This window comes from Muscardinus avellanarius (assembly GCF_963383645.1).
Source record: "Muscardinus avellanarius genome assembly, chromosome: 11".
NCBI lineage: Eukaryota > Metazoa > Chordata > Mammalia > Rodentia > Gliridae > Muscardinus > Muscardinus avellanarius.
In genome coordinates, this window is record NC_137797.1 from 5,971,955 (window position 1) to 5,997,292 (window position 25,338).

Here is a 25,338-nt window from a genome sequence, read left to right on the forward strand (position 1 = left end):
AGGCATATGTTCAATAAACAAAGGCGTGTCCTTAGCCCGTTGGGTGAGCCCCAGAGCTGCGCGGAGCCCTTCCGGGGAGGCGGGCCTTGGTGGGAGGTGAGCCGCGCCCGCCCCGCTCTGCCCACGTGTCCCCGAATTGAAAGTTTGTGTTTATGAGGTTCTAAATGTAGTCTAATTTTTTCCTATCTGGTTTGGCTCATCTCTACCAGCTGGTAAATAGGAAATGTTCACGGTAGGAAGCCAATCCTCTGCAGAGTGTAAACAGATGGAATCGATATAAAGTGACAAGTTAGACTGCGCTACGGAGAACACAGCGCCAAAACGCAGAGCGCGCCAGTCGAGCCGCTTATTTCGTTCCAGTTCATTTAGTCCTGAATAGCGCTTCATATCTGCACAGCTGTGTTGTTCTTTTCTCTCCCCCACCCGTCTTTCTTCTGGGTTGATAATGACAATTTCAAAGAAAAACTTTAATTAAAGATTTTATACAAAATAGCCAAAAGTAGAATAATACGGAAAATGAGCATTGATGTGTTTATTGTTAAGAGAAATCCTTTCTTCGTGGCTGCATTTAAAATTTTGTACTTCTTAAATTTAAAATGAATGTGGCGGTGGCGACGGAGAGGTGTCAGACTGACAGCTGCAGGCGCTGAACTCTCCCATCCTGCCGCGGAGCCGAGACCAGGGCTGGGGGAGGCCCCCCTGGGCTCAGTCTGCAGGGGGCGGGTGGGACGCGGTTCCGACCCCCTTCTGTTAGAAACCAGCCAGGAAAAAGTGGCTTCAGGGGAGGAACCGAACAGAAAACAGCCAGACGGAGCCAAGAATAAAACGGTCCACGGTTTAAGCGAGTTTGCGGTTGTGCCCGGCTTGCCGCAGCCTCCCTGCCTCCGGGCAGCCCTCCTTGGAGCAGATCCCCAGAGGACTTTGCGGGCCGAGTGAGAATTCTGGACTGTGGAGAGGAAACAGCAGGCCTTTTCTCTCCTCTCTTAAAGTCTGGGTGGCCGTATTTATTTGGGTTCACAGCTTTCCTTCCTGTGGCTCAAAGTGCTATAAAAAGAATTTTAAACAAAGAACCATTGAGTATTAATAACATGCGCTGTAGGCAGTTTATTGAACCATCTGAGCCCGGTGGGGGACGAGGAGGAAGCAGCGGGGTCTTCTTCTTCTCGTGCTATTCTCATGCAAGCACAAGCCAGTGTCCCCTCTTTGTCCCCGAAGGCTGCATTAGGCAGGTCTCGGGGCTTTCTGGTCATGTGCAGGATGAGCCAGTCCGGCATAGGCTGGTGCCGTTTAAAAATCCTCTTCCAGGCTCCAGGGCCCTGAGCTGGGGAGAGGTGGGCTCTGCCTCAGCTCCCTTGTTCTGCACCCCTCTGTCCCCGTCATGGGCCATGGGTGGGGTGTGTCTCTCCCACCCTTCACTGGTGGCTTCTTGGCAGCACCCGAGGTCTGCTGTCTCTAGAGCACTGCAGCACTGTTGGGACCGTGCCGTGGGGCCTCTGAGCTGACCCTCACTGGGCCTCAGCCCCCACGCCTAGTGGTCCAGCTTGCATCCTCTGGCTGCTACATCCTTACTCAATGAGCAGCCCCTTGGAAGCAGGAGCTCTCAAGCTTCCTACCTTTCTGGGGGGTCTTATTAGCATGGGAAATGCACACATCTTGCCCATGTCCCCCGAGATGTGTTCACACTGCTTTGATGAGCCCCTCTCACTCTGCTGTCTGTCTCTTTCTCAGTTCTTCTACCAGGAAGCTTGAGAGCAATCACTGAGTCCTCTGGGAAATGCGATGCCTATCTGCCCTTGTGGAGCTGCCCTGCGTGTACATGGATATTTTTGTTTTATTGCAGTGTCTGTTCTATGAATGTTGCAATCATGCCATTGACCATCCAGCCAGCCAGCCATCATCTACCCACCCACCTATCCCCATAACCATCCATCCATCCATCCATCCATCCATCCATCCATCCAAACATTCATCTGTCTACCTATTAACCAATCCACTTGTCTATTCATCTATCAATATACCCATCCATTAATCATTATTCATCATTTCATCCACATACCCACATATCTATCCATCTACCTACGCATTCATCCATCCATTTACCTACACATCTATCCTACATTTGTCCATCCGTCCATCCATCCATCCTTTATTACTCATCATTTTACCCACCCATCCATTTAAACACCAATCTGTCAGTCCATCCATTCATCATCTACTCATTTATCGTCTTTCCATTTATCACCAATTGAGCTGCCACTCATTCATCTACCCGTGAGTTCAACTGTCCATCTCTCCATCTACCAAACCACCCCTCCCTCACTCATCAGACATCCACTCATCTGTCTATCCATCCACCATCTATTCATCCATCATTCAACCATTTATAATCTATTACTCATCAGTCTACCCACCCATCCATCAAAACACCAGTCCATCCATCCATCCATCATCCATCCATCCATCTATCCACTCATCAGTAATCATCCATTGAACTATCCATCATCCATCCATCCATTTACCCATGCCTTCATTCAACTATCCATCTATCCATTTACCTGTCCACCCACTCAACCATCCATCCATCCATCCATCCATCCATCCATCCATCCATCCGTCAATCCATCCATCCATCCATGTATCCCCTGTCGTTTATCACACATCTACCCATACATCCATCTACTCATCCACCCACTCCACCATCCATCCATCCATCCATCCATCCATCCATGTATCTCCTCAATCATTCATCACACATCTACCCATACATCCATCTACCCATCCACCCACTCAGCCATCCATCACACATCTACTCAACAGTTGTTCACGGATCCAGAGCCTGCCGTTGGTCTTGGACTCCTGCCTGTTCCAGACGTCGTCCTCTCTCTGGGCTTCTGTTATCTCAGTCTGAGTGACAGAGGGAAAAGGAGAGACGTGGTTGGGCACGGCAGTGGCAGTTCCCTGAGGCCAGTGTGTGGACCAGTTACTGAACGTGTTACAGTGCTTGTTTTCATCCCCACTTAGTGGGTGAAGAGACTGAAGTTTGGAGGCGTCATTGCTTTGTAAGGTCTCCTGGGTAGTAGAGTGGAGCTAGGATTCAAGCCTTTTTTCAGAGCTTTTGACTAGTCATTGTACCCTGCGGGATCCTTGTGGAGGGGGAGGAGAGAGAAGAATGACTTGGCACACTGGGATTGCCCAGTGGGGCGGCTTCATCCCAGAGCAGTTCATGTGCTTCCAGGGGCCCCCATGCCTGGGGATCTGTGTGTCTTCCCGTTCCTGCCTTTAGTCTTTAAGTGCACGTGGCCTCTGCTTTCTAGGGCAGCATTTGTGATTCTGCCTTCAAGAAGTCATCCAAATCTTTTCCAGAATATTTTAACTTAAAATTTACTCCCATGGCTTCTTTTAAATCATCACATTTATTTTTAGTCGTCACTTGTTCATTTTATTTCACTCCTGTGTGAAGTAGGGTTCACTTCTCTGCTTTAGATGTTAGCTGGGGGCCCTGGTTTATGAAGCCACGCTTCGGAGCTTGGGAGCGTCCTCTGCTGCCAAGCTGTGCCCAGCCTGTTCTCCAGGGGACCACGCTAGACCTTGCAGACCATGCTCCCCACAATCCCATCCCTCGTTTCCCTGGCCTGGCTCCAAGGTCCTGTAGTGTCTGCCTTCAGGGCCTGGTGGGGCTTGTGGGGGCCGAGTAAGCGGGAAGCTGGGTGTGCTTGAGAGGGGAAAGTGAGGGAGGTGGGATGTGGTGGGGGAGTGGGGAGGTGCACTCCAGGCCCAGTGTTGCCCGCAGCCCCAAGCTCAGGGAGCTGCGCTGCTGGGGAGGGGAGGGACCAAGTGGAACGGGCACTGGGACTTCCTCAGAGAGCCTCGCAGGACCTAGTTCAGCCCTATTTCCTGACTTCTGTGCATTTAACTTCATGTCATAACTAGCTGTTATTTGAGTCTTTTTCTCGTAACTGTGCACATAAATCTCATCGGAGATGTTTTACCCACCCAGACACAGTGGGAGAGAGGCACATGGGGCAAGATCATGGGTCAACAAGCCTGCGCTACAGAGTGCTAGGCAGTATTTCCAGCTCTGTCAGGAGGTCTGCCTCACTCTGCCTGGGTTAGAGAGAGGGCAGTCCAGTGGTATGCAAATGAGCGGGTGTGGCCACGTGCCAATAAGATCTATTTATGGACACTGAAAGTTGAAATGCACATAACTTTCACATGTCACAAAATACTATTCTCCTTTGATTTTTCCCCCAACCATTTAAAAATGTGAGAGCCATTCTTAGCGTGCAGGTGTGTGAAAGCAGGTGGTGGACAGGGGTTTACTGCACCTGGAAGAGTTAGGTGTCCATAGGTGAAGGAGTCAGGCAGGGAGACCCCCCTTTCCCAGCTGACCTCTGCAGTCAGGAGGGCAAGAGCAAGTTCTTTTCTGAGAAGCGCGCTGGGTTTGGAGGGAGGAGACGAGAAGCAGTGGCCCTCCACCTTCTCTTCTTGGTGCGTTTGGCCCCGTGAGCACTCCTCCCAGAGTGGGGGATCCAAGGCTGGGAAGGGGAAGACTGGGGAGTAGAGGCAGGCAGGGAGGCGGCAGAGACCCTCTCACACACCCCAAGGAGGGGCTGCGTACAGAGTCCAGGCCCGAACAAACCAAGATGTCAAGGTCGAGGCAGGGAGCCAGCGATCGGATAGGAGAGCAGTTAGGAAATCAGAAGAGAGGGCGCCGGATCCTGCCCCGTGGACCACGCAGGCCCAGGGCGAGGCTCTGGGTGCAGGTACTACGCGTGGCACATGGGCATCGCTGAGCTGAGAAGATGAAGGGGCTGGTCCAAGGGGTGGGCGTGGCCTGGGCCTCTGCCCGAGATCTGAGCTATTGGGGGGGTACCAGAGTGCCCAAAGTGCGGTGTGCAAGACACACAAGGAGGAATAAGGGGACCCTAGAAATAGGAGTGGAGTAAGGCGGGGACAGAGGCCAGGTGTGAGACGAGCCCTGCTGTGCGGTGACTCTCTGGGCCTCGGTGGGGGCAGGGAGCACGGGTGTGGCCTGGACACTAATGTGGGGCCCTCAGCCGCCGCCTCCTTACCATGTTCTCTCTGGTCACGTATGGGACCCGCCACAGCCCTAACTTTGGTGCTTCTGGTGAGCCTCTCCATCTGCAGCTCCAATCTTAGGACTGTGCCAAACTTCGGTTTGACAAATGCTAAGGAACTTGGAGACGGACCTCTGGTGGGTGAGAGCTCTGTGCCAGGCCTGCGCTGCCTGAAAACCATATGGGTGGCTCTGGGCATTTAAAGGTGTGTTATCGCTGCTGGGCGTGGTGGCGCACGCTTGTAATCCCCGCGCTTGGGAGGCGGAGACAGGAGGATCGCGCAGGTTCAGAGCCAGCCGCGCTGGCTTAAGAGACCCTGTTTCCAAATAAAAATATAAAATAGGTCTGGGAGTGTAGCCCCGGAGGTAGAAGGGTTTCTTGGAACCCCAGTACCACACACACACACACAAAAGGTGTGCATTGCCTCCTGCCCTCCTCCGTCCTCCCAGAGGGGCTGAATGGGATTTGGTGGCAGATGAGGAACTGAGTGTTCTCTGTGCCTGGGGCGGGTGGAAGGTTGATGAGCAGGTGTGGGGCTGACGCAGCTGGTGCCTCTCGGCTCGTCTGCGCTTGGCAGTCCCTGTCTGGGCCGTCCAGGCCGCGCTAGCTGGTGCGTTCTGTTGTGTAGTTGAGGCTTCACATATGACAGACATTCAGCCAGTGATCATGGTGTTATCAGTGCCACATTGATACTGAGCGCCGTCACTGTGCCATTGGGGCTAGTCCAGAGGGCGTGGACCCATGGTTTGAGGCGGCGGCGGCAGACCCGTCACAAGCCTCCTTCAGTGGGAGGGAGCAGATGGGAAGAAGGTGGATTCATTCATTCATTCATTCATTCACTCATTCATTCATTCCAGCAACTATTTCCTGAGCATTTGCAGTGTGCTCCATATTGCCCTAGACCCCAAGGACCAAGTGGGGAACAGACTCCACTCTCGTGGAGCTAATAGGCAGAGATAGACAAGTGTCACGGTACCTAGTGAGGATGCCGAGATGCGGACGGAGTCCCACTTGTGCGGGTGGCTCAAGAGGCCTTTCGGAGCAGATGCTGTTTAAGCAGGGATCTGCATGGAGGTCAGGCACGCTGCTGGGGATCCCGGAGAGCAGCAGAGTGAGGTGGGGAGCCAAGCGTTTGGGGAAGAACAGCGGGGCTGGTGTGACCAGGACTCAGGGAGCAAGGGCACAGGTGGACCTGAGGCCAGAGAGTGGCCGAGTGCCTGGGCTCTCGGTGACACTGGACGTGAGCTTCCTGGTGGCTTTGCGCAGCCACCTGTGCTGCTGGGAGACCAGTGGTGGGGGATGGGACGCAGACAGCCGTGGAAGGAACAGTGTGCCACTTATTGGGGTGGAGTCCATGGGGGAAGTAGTCCCAGTTTGATAAGTCAAGGCATTTCTCAAGAACAGTGTCATATAGGCACCTAGAGGTCCTTACTGGGTGCAGAGGCCCAGGCTGGGGACAGACACGTGCGTGCCTCAACAGGCAGCTGAAGCTTCAGGACTCGATCATCAGGGACCGAGTGGTCAGAGAAGCAGAGGCCCGAGGATGGGGTCGGCGGGCACTGCCAGCTGGTCAGTGGGATAGGGCCGGGGATTGAGGAGAAGCAGCCAGGGGCTGCAGGAGACCCGGGAGCACAGTGTGTGACCCAAGCTGGAAGACTTCCTCCAGAAAGAGGACCACGAGCTGCGTTGAACGCTGCTATGTGGACAGCAAGACACGACGGAGACGTGGCGAGGTCCAGCCGGGTGGGCATCTCTGGCCCCTGACAGGGCTATTTTTGTGGAGCAGTGGGGAGAAAGCTACTAGAGTGATGTCCAGAGACGGGAGGTTGGAAGGTCAGCGGAGGCAGCTGGTGCAAGGGCCTCTGTAGAGGCTGGAGACTGGGAGGAGGCCAGGCAAGGAGGCAGCTTCGTTCTGAGACCATGTTTGTGGTTCAGGAGCACCTCGCAGGGACGTGGGGATGGGGTCACGTGTGTCCTGGGGCCTCTTGGCCACAGGTGGGATCAGGGAACTGCAGCTCCTGGCCCAGAAATGGGCCGTAGCACGTGGACACAGGGCATGGGCACCCTGGGCCTGGTCTTCTAGTTGCTTCTGTTTTATCTGTAAAGGAAGAAGCAAGGTTGTCAGTGGAGAGGAAGCGGCAGGAAGAGAAAGCAGGAGGTTAGGTGAGCAGAGAGGGTAGGTGCTTGCCCAGCAGGCATGATGCCCTGGCTTCCATCTCCAGCACTATGAGAAAGGGAGGGAGTGAGATAAGGAAAGAGAGAAAGAGAAAGAGAGGTAAAGAAAGAGAAAAGAAAGAAGCTAAGGCATGGATGGTGTGTGTGTGTATCACACAGTAGAGCTCAGCACCTCGGAGCTGTGAGCATGTGTGGAGCACTGGGTGGGGATTTGGAAAGGCAGTGAGTGGGAGCTGCTTGGAGTTAGGGTCTTAGGGGAGGCCAGGGTGAAGGCGGGGGAGGGGTAAGCATGCTGCAGGGGGTTCTTTTGAGAATGGGCAGGTTTGGAAGAAAGGGAGGATGAGCGGACACCAGAGGTGGCCAGCAGGTGCGGTGGCCAGCAGGTGCAGGGCCTGGCCAGCGGGGCCTGTGGGCTCTGGGTACTCTGAACTGGAAGGAGAGGGCATGGCCAAGCATGAGTTCCAGCCTGGGGAGTTGGTGATACAGGGCCAGCGCAGCCCAGGGCCAGGGGCAGCAGAGGGCCTCCAGGTAGCCAGGTGCAGCCAGGGTGCAGGCACCAGCTTCCAGGGTGCAGCCAGGGGCAGTGGACTGGGGGTACTGCAGGGAATGGAGGCCATTCTCCCCGCCAGCTCCTGTGTCCTCAGCCTGAGAGCTTTGAGAGGAAAGCTGGCCACCTGGAGGGGCTGCAGGAGGGGCTCCTTGCCAGCCGGCTCAGCCACTGTGACATGAAGGAACAGCCAGAGAAAGCTCCAGGAAATGGGGGCTGCTGAGGATAAAGAGAAACCAGCTTACGGGGCGGTTTTCCCTGAACTCCTCCTTGAATTCAGGCAGTGGCTTGGGCCCAGGCCAGGGATGTGGAGTCAGGACCAGCACTGCCCCTGGTCCTCAGTGTCCATCCACAGCGCCCTGCCCTACCCAGTGTCCTCTCACCCGTGCTGGTCTGGACGGCCCCAGCCGCCCTTCCTGGCTCACATCCCAGGCCTCTCTAGATGGAGTGTTTGTTCTCCTCTGAAAGCCTCTGGCCCACTGTTGGCCTCTGTGTTTTGCCTCTAATTCCCACCACCTCATCTTGGGGAATCCATATTTCCAGGTCTCATCTTCCCTTCAGGGGAGTGTGGGAAAAGGATAGACTTGAGTTTGAAGCCAGCATCACGCCAGTCTAGCTGTGTGATGTTGGGTAGCTCGCGAAGCCTCCCTGAACCTCGGTCTCCTCATCTAAAAATGGGAAAGCAAGGCAGGGAGTGTGGGTCAGTGGTGAGCGCTTGCCTGGCATGCACAAGGCCGTGGTTTTGACTCCGAGCACCACCCAGAAGGTTGAAGATGAAAATAACGGGGAAGGGTATGTCCTTGTTTACCGGGGGGCTCGATCCCAGAGTCCTGTGCTTGCTCAGTGTGCCCTGGGTGGGGCTTTGCTCCTCCCAAAGTGGCTTCAGTGCAAGACCCCAGCTGGCTGCTCTGTCCCCGGTCAGAGGCTTGCCAAATTCCTGGCACATCAGTGTGCCCAGTAGATGTCACTTACTGAATCTGGGGAGGATGGCTATAAAACTTTTCTGTAATATCTTTAAAAAATTCAGAGGGGTTGAAATATGCAGTCATATTTTCCAGCTCCCAGTAAAAATAGTTTGCATATGGCTATGAAAAATACAAAATCACTCAAGTCCAGCTATGCCAGAACTATAGTTTTTAAGCATCAATTAACCAAAAAAGACTTTTTTCATGCAGCTCTAAAAGAGAATGAATTGTGTGTATGAGACTTTCTGCTTTACATCTGAAAGTTTTTTTTTCTGAACTTACTAAGACCATTTACTGGGAAAATTGCCTTGAAAACATTCAATACTTGCAAAGTGGTCTTTTTTCCCTCAGACATGCCATTTTGCAATGCCTACCACTGTGAATCTTTGGAAACATTGCATCTTACAAGAAGTATTAAAAAATACTTTCACAATTTTGATTACCATTTTGGTTCTTAACACTGGATCTTTTGACTTTCCCCAAATCTCTTTGTGCATGTAGATTTTCAAAAACATGAAGACGGTCATGAAAGCATTTAAACTCATTGATATTAACAACACCGGACTGATGCAGCCCCGCGAGCTGAAGAGGGTTCTGGAGACTTTCTGCTTCAAGATGCGGGATGAGGAATACGGAACGTGAGTGTGGCTACACCCCGTGGCGGCTAGCCTCCAAAGTGATTATTAAAAGAGAGGGGTCATTGTAGGGCCCCTCCTTTCATCTCTCCTAACCCATTTCTCCTGGGTTCCCGAACCCCCCCCCCGCCCCCCATGAATTCTCAAAAGTGAGATGTGCTGGTTCTCCTCCTCGAGCACTCTGGGGGGGCCGGTCAGCTGGTCTGCAGATTTGAACACATCCGGGTTCCTGACCACTCCATCCCAGTCGCTCCCCTTGCCTGTGTGGCACCAAGCCCTCTGCCCCGGCATGGCCTGGTTCACAGAGAAGCTCTACTCCAAGCCTGGGGATTAGAGAATGAACGATCTGAACAACTTCAGGACTTACCCATTTGTTGGTGTTCTCTGTACTGGCTCTCTCCTGGTGTAATGCCAGAAACTCTGTTCTCCCTCCAGGACCGTAGTTGCTGGGGCATGGTGGGGCTTGTGGCAAGGGGCCAGAGGGTAGCGCAGAATAGTTAGTGGCCTCATCTGGTTGAAAGCCCCCACCTGCTCCTGACTCGGGTAGTGTGCAGCAGCAGGCATGGGCATGCCTCTGGGCCTCCTGTGGACTGCGGACCATCTAGAAGACTCCAAACACTTGGCTCCTGCACTCATAGGTTCTGGGTTAAGGCCACTGGAGGACGGGCCGTGGCTTAGTTTACTTATGAAGGGCCCAGCTGAGAGGACATTCTCTTCCTGCCTTTTTCCCCCAATGGCTTCTCTAAGTACAGGAGCCAGCCTTAGTCTCTGCTTTCTGTGGTTTCAGTGACCCATGAACTAGTACATGGAAATATACACTGCCCCCAAATATCACATGGAAAATTTCAGAAACAAACAATTCATAAGCTGTAAATAACTTCCATCTAGGACCTTATTTTAATTATCCTATTTTATTTTTGGTTATTGCTCATCTCTTACTGTGCCTATAAATCAAACTTTATTGTGTGTATGTATGGGAAAAAATGTCATACACGTGTGGTTTGATATCATGCACAGTTTCAGCTTGGAATACATCCTCTCTTGATAAGGGGGTAACTGTACCCTCTAGGCCACTCGTGAAAGTACTAAGCCTAATTATTTTCCCCAAAGGAGAAGAATGTCGCATTGTCCCGGAGCTAGAAGCTCCTATCATAAGGGGCACCTTCACTCCTGACATGCCTCACTAGAGGGTGCTGATGCTGGAGGCAGGGGAATTTGCCCCAGGGCTTGGAATCCGAAAGGGCATGCCACCAAGGCTCAGACGCTGCAGGGCTGAACAGCAAGGACACTTTGTTAAAAATAGATACTGCTTACTCTTTTGAATGCATTTTCTTCTTTTTTCCTCTTTCTAACCCACCTCAGAATATAAAAGACATAATAGATGTTTTAATTTTTACATCCTTTCCGGCTGGGAAAGTGCCCAGAATAAGATCCAAACAAAACAAATTAAATAATTTTGTGCACGCAATTATAGAACAGAGGCAGAGCTCTTCTAAAACAGGCAATCACGAAACAAAGCCGTGTTTTATTTGACAATAAACCTTGTGTTTGGCACTGCAGTCTCCAACCTAGTAAATCTATAAAAAATGTTACTGTCTGTTTCCCCATCTCTTAAGTATTGAATAATAAAGAACGCTGCAAATTTTTTATTCGAGATTGTTTTTAAGCCTCCGAAACAATGTTCTTTCCACGATAAGGCTTGAGCAACTTCACATAATGGCGCTGCTTCCCCAGACTAAGGCACGCAGGAGATGAAAGGCAGGCCATCCCTTCAATTGCTTTAATGCATTTCTTCTTGAAGCACGAGCATACTTCTTCCTTGAGAAGCAGCTTCACGTTAACTTGGCCTTTTTAATTTTGGAGCAGGACACACAATGTGTCTTTGGACCCTTTATCTAGCAGCTTTCTTGTTAAGATCTGCCCTGCGTGCTTGGTGCGGTGGGAATGGCCAGGCTTTGAAGGCACACACATGTGGGTCAAGTCTGTTTGGGGTCCTGGCTCTTGCCACACTCCTGGGCTCCCCTGAGACTCTGTTTCCTCTTAAAGAGATGGGTGCTGAGAAGCCCACTTTGCAGGGCAGGGACAAAGGTGCCAAGCACGCTTGGCTTGCCGGAGCTACCCCCCCATAGCAGGTGCTGATTTCACGGGGACCGGATCCCACCGTAAAGTTCCCCAGTGCCCTTTACTCCTTAACTGATTGCTCTTTGGGGCTGCAGAATTCTCCAGCCCACATTAAACACGAGACCAGAGATAAAATTACCACCGAGCTTTACATTTAATCAGGACGATCCCCAAACCCAGTGGGCTGTGTTTTTCTTTCACCATCCTACCAGTTGCCCTCCCAGCCAAAGTTTCTGAATCTATGTAAAGTAATTCATGAGCAGCTTTGCAGACAAGCAAGTCACTAAAGGTCAGCTGCTGCCGGAGCTTTTTCTCCAGGTGGCTATGGCAGAGAGGCTTATGGGATGTTTGGCGGTCTTCCTTGACCTCTGAGTCTGGCCTCCCGATGAGGCCGACTTGGAGCTTAAGGCCCCTGCCCAGAGTTAGGTCCCTGATGACACCCTGGGGGTGTCTTAGGAGTGCTCTCTTCTCCCATCCTTTCTTCTTGTAAAAAGTCTCCAGGGATGTGGCCCTCCTGGGCAGGCCTCAGGCCTGTGTCACAGTCTGAGCTGTAGGACACATCACCATGGGATTCTGTCTGTCCTTGTTGTCACGGCAGGCGCTCTGAGTGTGCACAGCTGGGGCATGCGCACAGGTCAGGGTTCTCCCAAGAGCATGGGCCGGATTCCAGGATTGTGGAACTTTTAATAGGAGGCTGGAAGGCTGGCCACGAGCCTCTCGCCGGGGGCCTGCGTTTCCTGAAGCAGCGTGCCGGGCAAGGTTTATACAGATGGGACTCAAAGGAACCCAGGAGATGCCACCTTTCCAGGTTCTCAAGCTCACAGCCTAGTTTCAGTAGATGGGAGGACGGGCTGTTGAGGGGTTTTGGTGCTCATATCAGGCCATCGTCATCCCTTAAGACAATCTTTCATATTAAAACAAATAGGCTTCATCAAAGTGGAAAACAGGTAGGCATTGACATGAATATGTGACACTACTCTGTGAAACTTGGGAAACAGAAAAATAACAAATACTTCAAGTAATAATTACTAAATTTTTAGAAAGCAGCATGAAGTTAGATAATTATAGAAACCAACACATATGGAGGTAATATCACCAAACATTTTTAAAAACTGTCAATTTTTTTTAGAAATGTAATAACCCAGAAGTTATCTAGAAAAAAAAAAAAACACTTATCAAGTGGCAGATTTGAATAATAGAAAATTCGTTTAAAAATTCAAACATCTCATTTATCTCAGAGCATTTTGGGGGCAGATAGTGGTTTCCATGTTTAGTAAAATTTCTTGTCCTATGTGAACACTGTAGACTGCTTCAAGAAACGCTTGGCTTTCTCTGTAATTTGCTGTTTTAAAACCACTTGTTTTCCGTGGGCCTGCAGTTTCTAGTCAAATGATATGCTCTTTGTAAAAAAAAAAAAAAAAAAAAAAAAAAACACAACAAAACTCCTGTGTCCCCTCCCATCCAGCTCTAGGTTTCCTGATTCTAGAAGCATTACACTGATGGCTCCAGGCCCAGTTCCATGTCCCTCCAGTTATTAGAGGAAGGTGTCATCTGCTTCTGCTGTCCACACGGGGACCTGGCAGCCTGGGCCCGGCCCTTCCTCTCCCACTGGGCACAGAGCTCATAATTTCTAGGTGGTGTGGGCTGGGGCCTCCCCACAGGTTCTGGATGGTTCTGTCTCATTCACATCTTTGTGCATCTAGCCGCAGGCTGAAGGAGTGGTCTCCTCGAAGTTTCTGTTATAGAATATAGAGATAAAACCGGGTGTGGTGGCGCACGTTTGTAATCCCCGCGCTTGGGAGGCGGAGACAGGAGGATCACACAGGTTCAAAGCCAGCCACGCTGGCTTAAGAGACCCTGTTTCCAGATCAAAAGTATAAAATAGGTCTGGGAGTGTAGCCCGGAGGTAGAAGGATTTCCAGGAACCCCAGTACCACACACACACACACACACACACACACACACACACACACACACAACACACACACACATATATGTATATATAGAAAGAGAGGGAGGGAGGGAGGGAGGGAGGGAGGGAGGGAGAGAGCGAGCGAGCGCCCACACGAGCGGAGAAGAGAAAACATAGGTGTATAGACCAGAACAGGCTCTTTGATTGCAGTGGAGCCTGGGAGGGAGGTTGATCAGGAGAGAGCCTGCAAGAGTCAGGAGCCCCTTCCTTGCAGGCTGGGCCTTTTTATGGGGCCTTAGGAGGGAAGGAGGACAAGGTAGTCATGCGTTTTTCCGACTGGTCGGCTAACAGCAGGCCAGGACAGTAACTCTAAGGGGCTAGGGCAGGCGATGGTGAGGGGCATTTCCCCACCTTTCTAGAAGTCTTCTGTTCTCAGCCTCCCCCGGCCGGGCCTCATGGCCAGACCTCACAGTGCCCACATTTTCTGCATTTAAAAAGAGAATGGTAGCCGGGAGTGGTGGGCACGCGTGTCACCCCGCGCTTGGGAGGCGGAGACAGGAGGAGCGCGCAGGTTCGAAGCCAGCTGTGCTGGCTTAAGAGACCCTGTTTCCAAAAATTAAAAAAAAGTATAAAATAGGTCTGGGAGTGTAGCCTGGAGGTAGAAGGGTTTCTAGGACCCCCCCCCCAAAAAGGGGGATGGTAGCATTTCCCAGGAGTTACTTTTTTATTTCAGCTGTAGCCTGAAACAGACGTTAAAATGAACGCCAGCCCAGTGTAAGAGACACCGTAGTGACAGGCTTGTTCTGTTTTAGACTCGCTGTGTCGGATTTCACAAGAGCGTTTGCATTTCAGGTTTGCGAAGCACTACAACCTTGATAAAGATGCTCCTGTGGATTACAGTGTGTTCTTGAAGAACCTTGGCATCAATAACGACTTGAACCTGAGATATTACATGGGGAATCGAGGTAAGGACTTTCAGAGTATGGAGGTGAAGGTTTCAGTACCCTTTGGCCTGGTAATTCCTTTTCTATGAACTTTTCCGGAGGGAATACTTTTATGGAAGAATACTTATATGGAAGATGCATAATCCATAAAGATAGGTATGGCATCATTATTTATAAGACTAATGTAAGTGCTTACCAATAGAAGAAGGGTTGAATCCCAGCACATCCAGGCGGCAAAGTATACAGCTGGGTATGATGATTTCCACAGCTAACGATGACGTAGAACGTGTTTGTGGAATCAGCATGTGATTGGGATATGTTCCCCCAAACTCACAGATTGTCTTACATGTCTTAGAGTGTGTTTAATAATGAGCAAACTCTCAGTGTGAAAGGGCTGGGTCCAGGCACAGTGATACGTGCCTGTAATCCCAGTACTGGGGGTTACAGTTTGGAGGTAGAATACCCCTGGGTTCAATCCATGGTACCAAAAAGGGGTACAGCTTTGCCAAGAGTTGAGTAATTTATAATTATGTTAGATCTGTAAACCCAGGTGCGTGTACGCCCTTGAGAGAGAGAGTTTTCACGCCTGCCGACGGGCCCTGTCCTGGCCACATTCATGCAGCGACCAAAGTTGTCCAGCTGTTGGGCGGTTTTGAAGAGAGCAGGGCTCCAGTTCTGAGAGGATGACTGTATAGATACAACCTGACACTCTCCTTTCCTAGCCTTCGGTCATTTTCCTGACTTTCGGGATGTCTCCCTAGTAGTTTATTATGGCAGGGGTCTGTCACCTATGACTGGCTCATTGGTCACCTTGTCTGGTTTCAACTTAATTCAAGTCAGCAAATAGCCCCAAGCACCTTTCTGGCTCTCAGATCCTCTCACTAGCAAAAAGACAAGGACTCCAGTTTCAGCTGGTTTTGCTAAGCCAGGTCACTTGCAGTGGACTCCAGGACTTGAAGCTGCCCAGGCCGGCTCTGTGCTGAGCAGGAGTTCCTGTCTTCTCTTTTGTGTTCCCCACAGCCTTGTGGGGCTGCTATTAATGCAAAAAAAATGGGAACAGACCATGGAGCCAGTCCCACTCCCCAGAAATAACCACTGCCGGTGCTATTCTGACACCTTCCCTGGGTATAAATGGAAAGGAGAGTTAGGGAGAGAAAAACCCACTTGTAGAAATGGGGTCATGTAGATGCTATTTTACATAAGAACTTGTGTCTCACTTTAGTGGATCAAAAGAACAGAAACTGCAGCTGGGTGTGGTGGCGCACACCTGTGATCCTAGTACTTGGGAAACTGAGGCAGGAGGATGGCAGCAACTTAGGGAGGCTCTCATGAACTTAGTGAGATCTTGCTTTAAAATAAAAAATAAAATAGGGCTGCTCACTTATCCCAGATGTAGAATGTACTTGGATTCAATCCCTAGCATGAAAGAGAGTTTACACACACACACACACACACACACAGAATAGAGTAGAAATTGCAACAAAACTCAAAGAAATGATGACCACATCTGGGCTGGATATAATGTCTACACATTAGCTGGGTGCAGCGGCTCATCCCTGTAATTCCAGCTACTGGGGAAGCCGAGGAGGAGAATCACAAGTCTGAGATCAGCGTGGGTCACTTAGGGAGACTCTGTCTCAGAATTAAATAAAAATGGCTATGGGTGTAGCTCATGGTAGAGCTTGCCTGGCATATGTGTTGCAGGAGAGTATTCCCTACAGCCTGGTCTCCGAGACAAAAGGAAACTCCAGAGGCCCAAAGTAGGATATGCAGATCTTTCTTTATTCATTAACGAAGGCCCAGTTGGCAGTTAATGCCCACAGAGCTGGGCCTCCAGCAAAAGGCTCACATGTTCTTATACCCTTGGCCTCCCACTTTGGAGAGGGCAGGGGTAAGTGTGAGGTTTATTATGCTTAGAAGCAGGAAAGGTAACCACCATACATAACAGTTACATACCATCCCCAGTCCTCAACCCTCTCCAGTGGAGAGGTCCTCGGTTGACACAAGACCTAGAGTCCAGTTTCATGGTTTGAGATGTGATGCACACTGGTCTACTGTGTGTGAGTCTGTTCGCTTCTGAGTGTGGCTAGAGCAGGGCATGTCATCTCCTTCAGGATCAGCTTGCTTGCTTTTTCTGTGGTCTAATGAGTCTGGGGCACGGGGCTCTGAGGCAGTTGGCCTGAGGTGACTGATGAATTTGAGCCTCAGTATTTTGGATTTTTACTGCTTTTTTTCTTATCCTCCCTACCTCACAGAAGGGGCGATATAGATGACCACTTTAATTTCCCTGTTTTTAGGTCCTATGCCCTGCCCCATGTCCCCCCTCTGATGATGTGACCCTAACTGCTTCAAGCTGGCAGGGGGCAATGTTGGAGTATTGTAGTTTAGAGTCTCAGGGGATGGATGGTCTAGAGGACAATGGAAGAAAGAATTCTTAATATGATATTTTGTTTCTGTAATCAATGGGAGCTGAAAGGCTGAAAGAGTTCAGTTATCTTGGCTCAACATACATTAACCCAGATATTTTGCCATGATGTACTTTTTAACCCATTATCCTGTGGTATCCATCTGTTACCACAGTGAGTTGAAGGCCAGGTAGTCAACCCATTCACATGGGCCATGAGTCATTACACATGTGACACGGCCACAAAGTGTTCATGGTGCAAGGGCATAAAAAAATAAAACCAAGACTGCTGTTTTTAACTTAGAATTTTTAGTAGTATTTTTTTCAGAGTTTGTGCTGAATGCAGCCTTTCTAGCACCTGCCATTGTAAAATGTATTTTAATTTTTTTTTTTATTCAGGAGGGGCCTAATTTTAATTCTTGACCCACACTAAGCTTTCAGGTTTAGAGGGGTAGACTGCGGTCGTTAAACTGACTGGGGTTCTGTCTGATATCCATTTTGTAGGTACTGTATGACTTTAGTTAGTTTCCTTACAAGTTTTATGTGTTTTTAACTTTCCTGCCTCCCACGGTCTTCCTGGCAATCCTAGGAGGTAGAAGTTGTACATTTTTAACAGGCAGCAAAATATACAGACACTTTAACTCTGTTAACTCAAGAAGTTTCTTTTTAAGTAATATATGTCTTTAAAAGTAAATATAAGAGCTTATCTCAATAAGACATAAGATCTCCCTCCTTTTAAAAGAATAGTTTCTAGAAATGCTATTCAGAGCAAAGGAACTTTATTGTTTCATATATAAAAGATAGAGACAGCAGAAATGGAATTATTTTAATCAAATGAAAGCTTTTTCTCTAAGGTTAGTTCTATAGAACTTTACAAAGAGCATATTAATAACTTTAAAAATCCAATTGTTTTAAACATAGAAGGAATGCATTAAGTGTAACTTTTAGAAAAACTTAAAAAATTTATTTTAGTTTTAACCTGCTTTATCATATTATATATATCTCAGTGTCTATAATCTGAGCTGGCTGCAAGCAAGTTATTTACATATTGCAAAAGGACTCCATGGTTCAACTGCAAGTCTCTCAAACCCTTTATTAGGCTTTTATTAGATAGCTCAGTGGAGCTGTCCTTGGTTCCTGAGAAGAGGGGAGGAAGTGTCACTTTGTTAGCAGTAGGACTGGAGATAAACCACAGACTTTCACAGCCCAGGCCACCAACCATGGGGAAAGCTGCCCACCTGTGCTGCACCTGCAGGAAGTTACCCAGGTGCTGGTGCTGCTCGGGGACCGGCATCGTCAAGGAGCATCACCATCGTCGCCGCCACCACTGAGGGCAAGGGGCCTGCCACTCCACGGCAGCCATCGTCGCCTCAAAAGCCCAGCAGTGCAGCAGAGAGGAAAATCTCGTCTCCAGCTTATTAAATCTTCCTTGATGTTTTCCCCTGCTGAGACACCGGAGGTGATGCTGTCTAGATTATCTTAAGCTTAGATCCAGGCTGTTCAGACTCCTTATCCTGCAGTGGTATAGACACTTGTTAAGAAATGACAAACAAAAAACACTGGAATCTCTTTTTATTTGGCCTAACAATTTTAACCATAAGATTGCACCATACTCCGAATACTTTATAGATCATGGGTCAAACATTTTTTGTATTCCTCTTGCCTACAGATATTTGCTTTCATCTTATTGGGTTTCCCTTTTATCCTTCGGGCTCTGGTGATATGACAGTTATTTATCTGTTAGTGTGGCCGGGTCGCCACATCTGGTATTATTACTTTTAAAATGTTATAGTGCTCAGGTAAAAAAACAAAAATAGGGATTTTTACTAAAGCAGTGTATATAAAATTACACATTGACCTGAAACCTGATTTCCCTGCAACCTTTGTTGTCTTTTCTAAAGAAAACTAGAAAACAAAGTCACTTTACAATATTTTTATATGCCAACCATTTGGAAGCCCATTAAATAGACTTCAGTGCTCTTTTAGATCCTAAGAAGCCAAGAACATTTACTCTGTTAATGTCTCTTTGTGGTGCCATGTAGACACATTATACACATAACACAACAAAAAACCCATACAAATATTTAACAGAGAATTAACCCTTGAATATCTGTTGAGTAAAGACAACAGGAGAAAAAAAATCAAAAGATAGAGACCCAGAGAGACTCTACCTAGACAAAACAAAAATAAATCAGAGACAAAACAAAATCGAATTGGGTGGGTGGGTAGAGAACTCTCCTTTATCTTCTTTCTGCCACAGCAAGTAAAGTAGAGGTTTAAACCCACCCCCATAGCCAGAAGCTGGCCAATGGGAGCCCTCTAAAGCTTTCGAATCTAGGTGAATGTAGCAGCTCGGTTTTTGAGTACCTCCCTACACTTTGTCAATTCAGGCTGTAAGCCACTTATTTATTTTTTTTTTTTTTTTTTTTTTTTTTTTTATTTTATTATTTTTTTTAATTTTTATTTTTATATTTTTTTTATTTTATTTTATTGGTGCACTGTATTCATACATCATAGTGGGATACAAACTTTTGTAGACATACATGCACACATCGCCCAGTCAGCCCCCACCCGATCCCCACCCCATTCTCTCCCCATCCCTCCTTCCCATGCTTGGCTTAGTGGTTGACATCTAGTATTATAGCAATTTATCCAAAATTAAAAATGATAATCTCACATAACAGTTTCATTTGTCTGATACCAAGCGTTTGATGATTTAAAGATAGCATTTCAATATTTCTTTTTGCTTTCTTTCTTACTAGAGCATATTTTTTTCTGTTTTTTTAGGTGAAACTATCATATATTTATATATTTATTTTTCAGAAAAAAATCTATCCTAATATGGAATATGAATTCTAGATACCCAAAACGATCTTGAAAAAGAACAAAGCTAGCAGATATATATTTTCTGATTTCAAACCATATAAAGCTACAATAATTGAAACAGTGTAGTACTGTTCTAAAGGCAGATATATAGACCATTGGAGTTAAATACAAGCCTAGAGCTAAATTCTTCCCTATATTGTCAAGTTATTTTTGACAAGGTTTCCACGAACATTTGGTGGTGGAAATAATAATCTTTTAACTAAATATTGTTGAAAAATAATAATTACATGGAAAAGAATAAAATTGGACCTTTACCTAATCCCATATACAAGTATTAACTCAAAATAGATAAAAGACCTAAATATAAATCTTAAGACTATAAACTTTTAGGAGAAAATCTGGGTCATAAAACCTCACAACATTGAAATTGGCAGTGATTTCTTGGATATGATTTCAATGGCACAGGCAACAGAAGAATATACAAACTCCCTAAAAAATAAAAGAAAATATTGTATATCCAAAGACAATGTAAACAGAGTTAAAAGTTACTAATAGAATTGGATAAAATATTTCCAAATGCTATATCTGAAGGTATATTAATATTCCAACTAGAAATCCTAAAAATTAACAACAATAAAGGCAAACAATACAACTTAGAGATAGGTAAAAGACTAACATAAATAATGAATCTCCACAGATAACCAATCTTAGTTGTCTGTTGGATGGAAACTCTTGTTTCTCTGGTTCTGGTGAGTGTTACCTATTTCTTCTTTGTAGTTAATCTCTTTGAGTATTTTCTCTAGCGCTGGTTTTGAAGACATAAATTCCTTCAGTTTCTGTTTGTCATGGAAGCTTCTTATTTCTCCATCTAATTTGATAGAAAGTTTTGCTGGGTAGGAAATTTTTGGCTGGAAGTTGTTTTCTTTCAGAGTTTGGAATATGTTACTCCAAGCCCTTCTGGCTCTCATGACTTGGTTTGGAAAGTCTGGAGTGATTCTAATTGGTTTGCCTCTGAATGTCACTTGGCCCTTTGTTTTTGTTGCCTTTAAGATTCTCTGCTTGGCTTCCACATTGGTCATTTTGACAATTATGTGGCGTGGGGATCCTCTTCTCCGATCCTGTCTAAAGGGAGTTCTATAAGTTTCCTGGATCTGTGTATCAACCTCTTGCTCTATATTTGGAAAATTTTCTGCTATTACTTCCTTGAAGAGATTGTTGATCCCTTTGGTATCACTTTCTTTTCCCTCCTCTATTCCAATTATTCTTAGGTTAGCTCTCTTAAGATGGGCCCATATTTCTTCAATGTCAGATTCCTGCTGTTGGATATTTTTTTCTAGATTAGAAACTATGCATTCATTTTTGGAATGATCATCTTCTAAGAGCGAGATTCTGTTCCCCATGTGGTCTAATCGGTTGTTTGTGCTTTGAATTGAGGCCTTTACTTCATTAATTGCATCCTTTATCTCTTTTTGGCTCTCTCTGAGTTCTTTTCGAAGCACCTCTATTATTTCTACAGTTATTTTCCTGATTTGATCTTCTAGAAATCTCTGATTTTCTGTTTTATCAGGTTCTGATGTTGTGGGGTTGTGCACATTCATTACTCCAGTGTTATTCCTCTTTCCCATGATTTCGGAGGTTTGTGCTTTCTCTGGGTTCTTCCCTTGGGTCACTATGGCTTCACTTAAGGTGCTCTGGATCTCGAGTCTGTATTATCTCAGACCCCACTACTCCTTTACTGGGTTGTATCACAGAGTCTCCGACCCAGGGAGTCAATAGAGGCTGCTTTAGACTATGGGGGATGCCAGGTTGCACATTCTCCTATGGTGTGATATCTCTGTCACCACCACTCCCTCACTGGGTCAAGTCCCAGGAGGCCCAATACTGCGATTTCTCCTCTGTGGCCCGCAATTTGACTCACTGTTCTTGAGTACGCAGATGTAGCTGTACTGGACTCGGTGAATTCACTGCTGCTGCCGCCGCCGGTGGCAATATGGCGCCTCTGCCACGCCCTCGGCCATGAGGCTGGCGTATTTTTTCTTCTCTGGTTTTGGTTTCCGCTCTGAATCCCTGCAGCGTGTGCTGAGCTCAGCCACTGGGAGCTTTAAATGCTGTCTGCGCCGAAAGATCCCGCCTGGCTGTTCCGCAGCGGCTCACCTGGCTTGCTGTAGCCGTCCGTTGAGTTCGCCGCTGCCGCCAGCAGTATGGCGCTGCTGCCGCGTTCTCGGGCGCGTGTGTCTCCTCTGTGGCCCTGAGCTCTGTTCTCAGTCCGCTTTCTCTCTGGAGCCTGGTGGGTTTTTTTGTTTTTCTGGTGATGGTGTTTTCTGGCTATGAAAGGCGCTCTTTTTGTGGTAATGGAGATTGGTTGTTAGCGGGACTCTTAAGCCCCGCTTTTCTCGGTCGCCATCTTCCCGGAAGTCCTAAGCCACTTATTTATGTAGCTGTTAGAAATAGCTTGTTGACTGCAGCCAAGACTCACCCTGGGGCTGATAGTGGTGGGCAGTTTGACCCTCTCAGGTGGCTGCGGCATGCCCAGCCCAGCAGTGTGCCAGATGCCTGAGCAGAGACACTGCAAATGGCCCCAGCGGGCATGGCTGAGGTGACTTGACTCCTGTCACAGCAGCAGGGGCAGTGGCTGGAGGCCCAGAGGGAGGCAGTCGAAAGTAGGCTGCGGGCAGCATGGAGGCCTGACTGCCGGTCCTCACTGGCCCACTCCATGGGGCCCTGGCTCTGGACCAACTGGGGCAACTGCCCAGAACAGTAGAGAGTGCATCTGCGCCCTGGATAGCGCCTGCACCTTGTTCGTGCCAGCTGTCTCAACCACACACATCACACACTCACATTCACCACTCACTCACCCAAACTGTTACCAAACTAAACTCCCTTTTCACATCCCTTTTTGTGGGCACTACTTGGCATTTTTTTTACAGGGGTGATCAGTCCCCTCCTCCACCACCCTGGTAGTGAGACCACACCTAACTGAGACTCGGGGCTGCACACCAATTTAGATGTCCACATGGGATCGATATGACAGGTTCCTCCTCTGGCCTAAACCTTCAGTGATTGTGCCTGAGTCGAGTCCCTCCAGGAGAAGCCTTTCACACAGTGGCAACAGGGGCCCTTGGTGCACTTAGTGGGCCAGCATCTGCCACGGGGAAGGCCGCTCCCCAGGAAGCACAGACCAGAGAAGGAAAAATGCCCTGGATCCAGTTTCAGGTCCAGGCTATCTGCTCCTGGCTGGCTCACCAAAATGTTGCAGGAGCGTATTCCCCACAGCTTGGTAAAGGAAACTCCAGAGGCTGAAAGTAGAATAGAAAGTAGAATAAGGGCTGCTTACTTTATTCATTGATGAAGGCCCAGTTTGCAATTTATCACCATGGAACTGGCCCTCAATCAAAGGGCTCACATGATTCTTTTATCTTCAGTCTCTCACTTTGGAGCGGGGAGGGGTAAGCAAGAGATTTATTATACCTAGCATAAGCAAGATACAGAAAGCTGGAAAGGCGGTTAAATTGCATACCATCTCCAGCCCTCTCGAACCCTCTCCAGTGGCCCTAATGGCCCTCTCTTGTTTATATTGGGGAGAGCTCTGGGTCATGACCCTAGGTAGCCTAGGAAACTGCTCCTTAACTTTGAGACTTGTCTGCTCCCTTGTTTGCACGCATCTAGGGCAGGCACCTATCTTAAGTCTAAATTCTTAATATTTTAAAGGCTCTGATGGGGTTTCCCACCTCACATGCAAGGCTCTGGATTCAATCCCCAGCACCCCTCACCTTTCAAAACCCAATTAATATCCACAGGTTACCCATTTCCCTTTCAAAGTGTCATAGACCTGGATCTCTGGCCTACTGGGATAGAGTCTGAGGCCCTTGTACTCTCCTCCTTTTTGGAGATCAGTTTTCTCTAGCTGACGCTCAAAGAACTTTCTCTCCCTGATTTTTAGTAGCATTGCTAGAATGTATCTTAGTATTCTGTCTTCTGCATAATTTTCCAGAGCACAGTATATTTTCTTTTCTTTTCTTTTTTTTTTTTTTTTTGGTGGTACTGGGGTTTCTGGAAGCCCTTCTACCTCCCGGCTACACTCCCAGACCTATTTTATATTTTTGAAGCAGGGTCTCTTACGCCAGCGCAGCTGGCTTCAAACCTGTGCGATCTTCCTGTCTCCACCTCCCAAGCGCAGGGATTACAAGCGTGCGCCACCACGCCCAGCCGAGCACAGTATATTTTCAATTAGCAACTTTTATTCTCTCTTCAAGATTTTTAAAGTAATATTATATATCTTTGAATAAATCATTCATATTCTAGATTTTAACCTCAACAATATAGATTATCCCTGCTGACCTGTCGATTTTCCATGTCTGTTAAATTCTCTCCAAGGGCTGTATTTTTCTTATCATTTCCCTTTGTATTCATGATGATCATTTTGCGTCTTCTGTTCTATTCCTTGCTGTTTCTAATTTCTTAACTGTGTGGCATTTCCTTAGGTGTCATTTCTTATCTCATTTTATTGTTTATTATCTTATCATTGAGCTCTTATTTTATCAAATTCATGTTCTTAGCAAGTCATTTTCTAAATGTTTTGTTTTTGGTACTGGGAATTGAACCCAGAGGCATTCTACCCCTGAGCTATACTCTGAACACTTTTATTTTTAAATTTGAAACAGTCTTACTAAGTTTCTGAAGCTGACCTCAAATTTGTGATCCTCCTGTCTCTGCCTCCCAAGTTCTGGGTTTACAGGTATACACCACTGCACCTGGCAAGACATTCCATACTTTTTGTTTTGATTTACATTTTCTTTCAAGGTGGGGCCTCTTCTTTTGTACAGTGTGTTTTCTTCTCTTCTTTCTCTATCCAGCACCCCCTCCTTGTATTCCTATAAAGTTTTCATTAATTTCAAAAAGTTTGGGTAAGTCGAGCATTTCTATTTTGCTTTATTTATTGACCTTTTATTTATTTTTTGTGTGCTTGTTCTAGGGTTTACAATATACATCTTTAATTAATCAGAATCTACCTTCAAATAATATTATGGATTCCCATGAAGCGTAAGGACTTCACAGCAGCATTTTTCCGATTCTTCTGTCCTGTCCCTTGTTATATCGCCACCTTACATTGTGCTTTCATGCCATGAACACAGAATACACTGCCATCGCCTCCCTAGTTCTGCTGAAGTTTCCTGTCTACATTCACTAAAAGTATGCACTCTGTGTGTCTGTGGTACTGAAGATTGGACCCAGTGACAATCTATCTCCGAGATACATCCTAAACCCTTTACTAATTTTTTTTTATTTTTATTTTTTGCTCAGAAAAGGGTCTCTCTAGGTTTCTGAGAGTCTCACTAAGTTGCTGAGGCTGGTCTTGAACCTGCAATCCTCCTGTCTCAGCCTCCTAAGTATTGGGATTGCAGGTATGTACCACTAATGCTTGGTGTGGAAATTATATATATATATATATATATACATATATATATACATATATATATATATACATATATATACATATATATATATATATATACATATACATATGTATATGTATATATATATATATATTTGCTTTTACCTCCGGGCTACACACCCAGACCTATTTTATATTTTATTTGGGAACAGGGTCTCTTAAGCCAGTGAGGCTGGCTTTGAACCTGTGCGATCCTCCTGTCTCAGCCTCCCAAGCTCAGGGATCACAAGCGTGCGCCACCACGCCCGGCTGGAAGTATATATTTTTAAACACCATATT

General features: G+C 47.4%; 1 protein-coding gene across 1 annotated transcript in view; it reads left to right on the forward strand.

The window, feature by feature from the left end:
- EFCAB6 (EF-hand calcium binding domain 6) overlaps window positions 1-25,338 on the forward strand; it is a gene marked incomplete at its 3' end in the record, with an annotated part of 234,913 nt that overhangs the window by 42,351 nt on the left and 167,224 nt on the right. Inside the window, exons 6-7 of the mRNA XM_080704765.1 lie at window positions 9,267-9,403; window positions 14,286-14,398. Of these exons, the coding sequence (XP_080560891.1) occupies window positions 9,267-9,403; window positions 14,286-14,398 (250 nt within the window). The remainder of the gene's footprint in view (window positions 1-9,266; window positions 9,404-14,285; window positions 14,399-25,338) is intronic.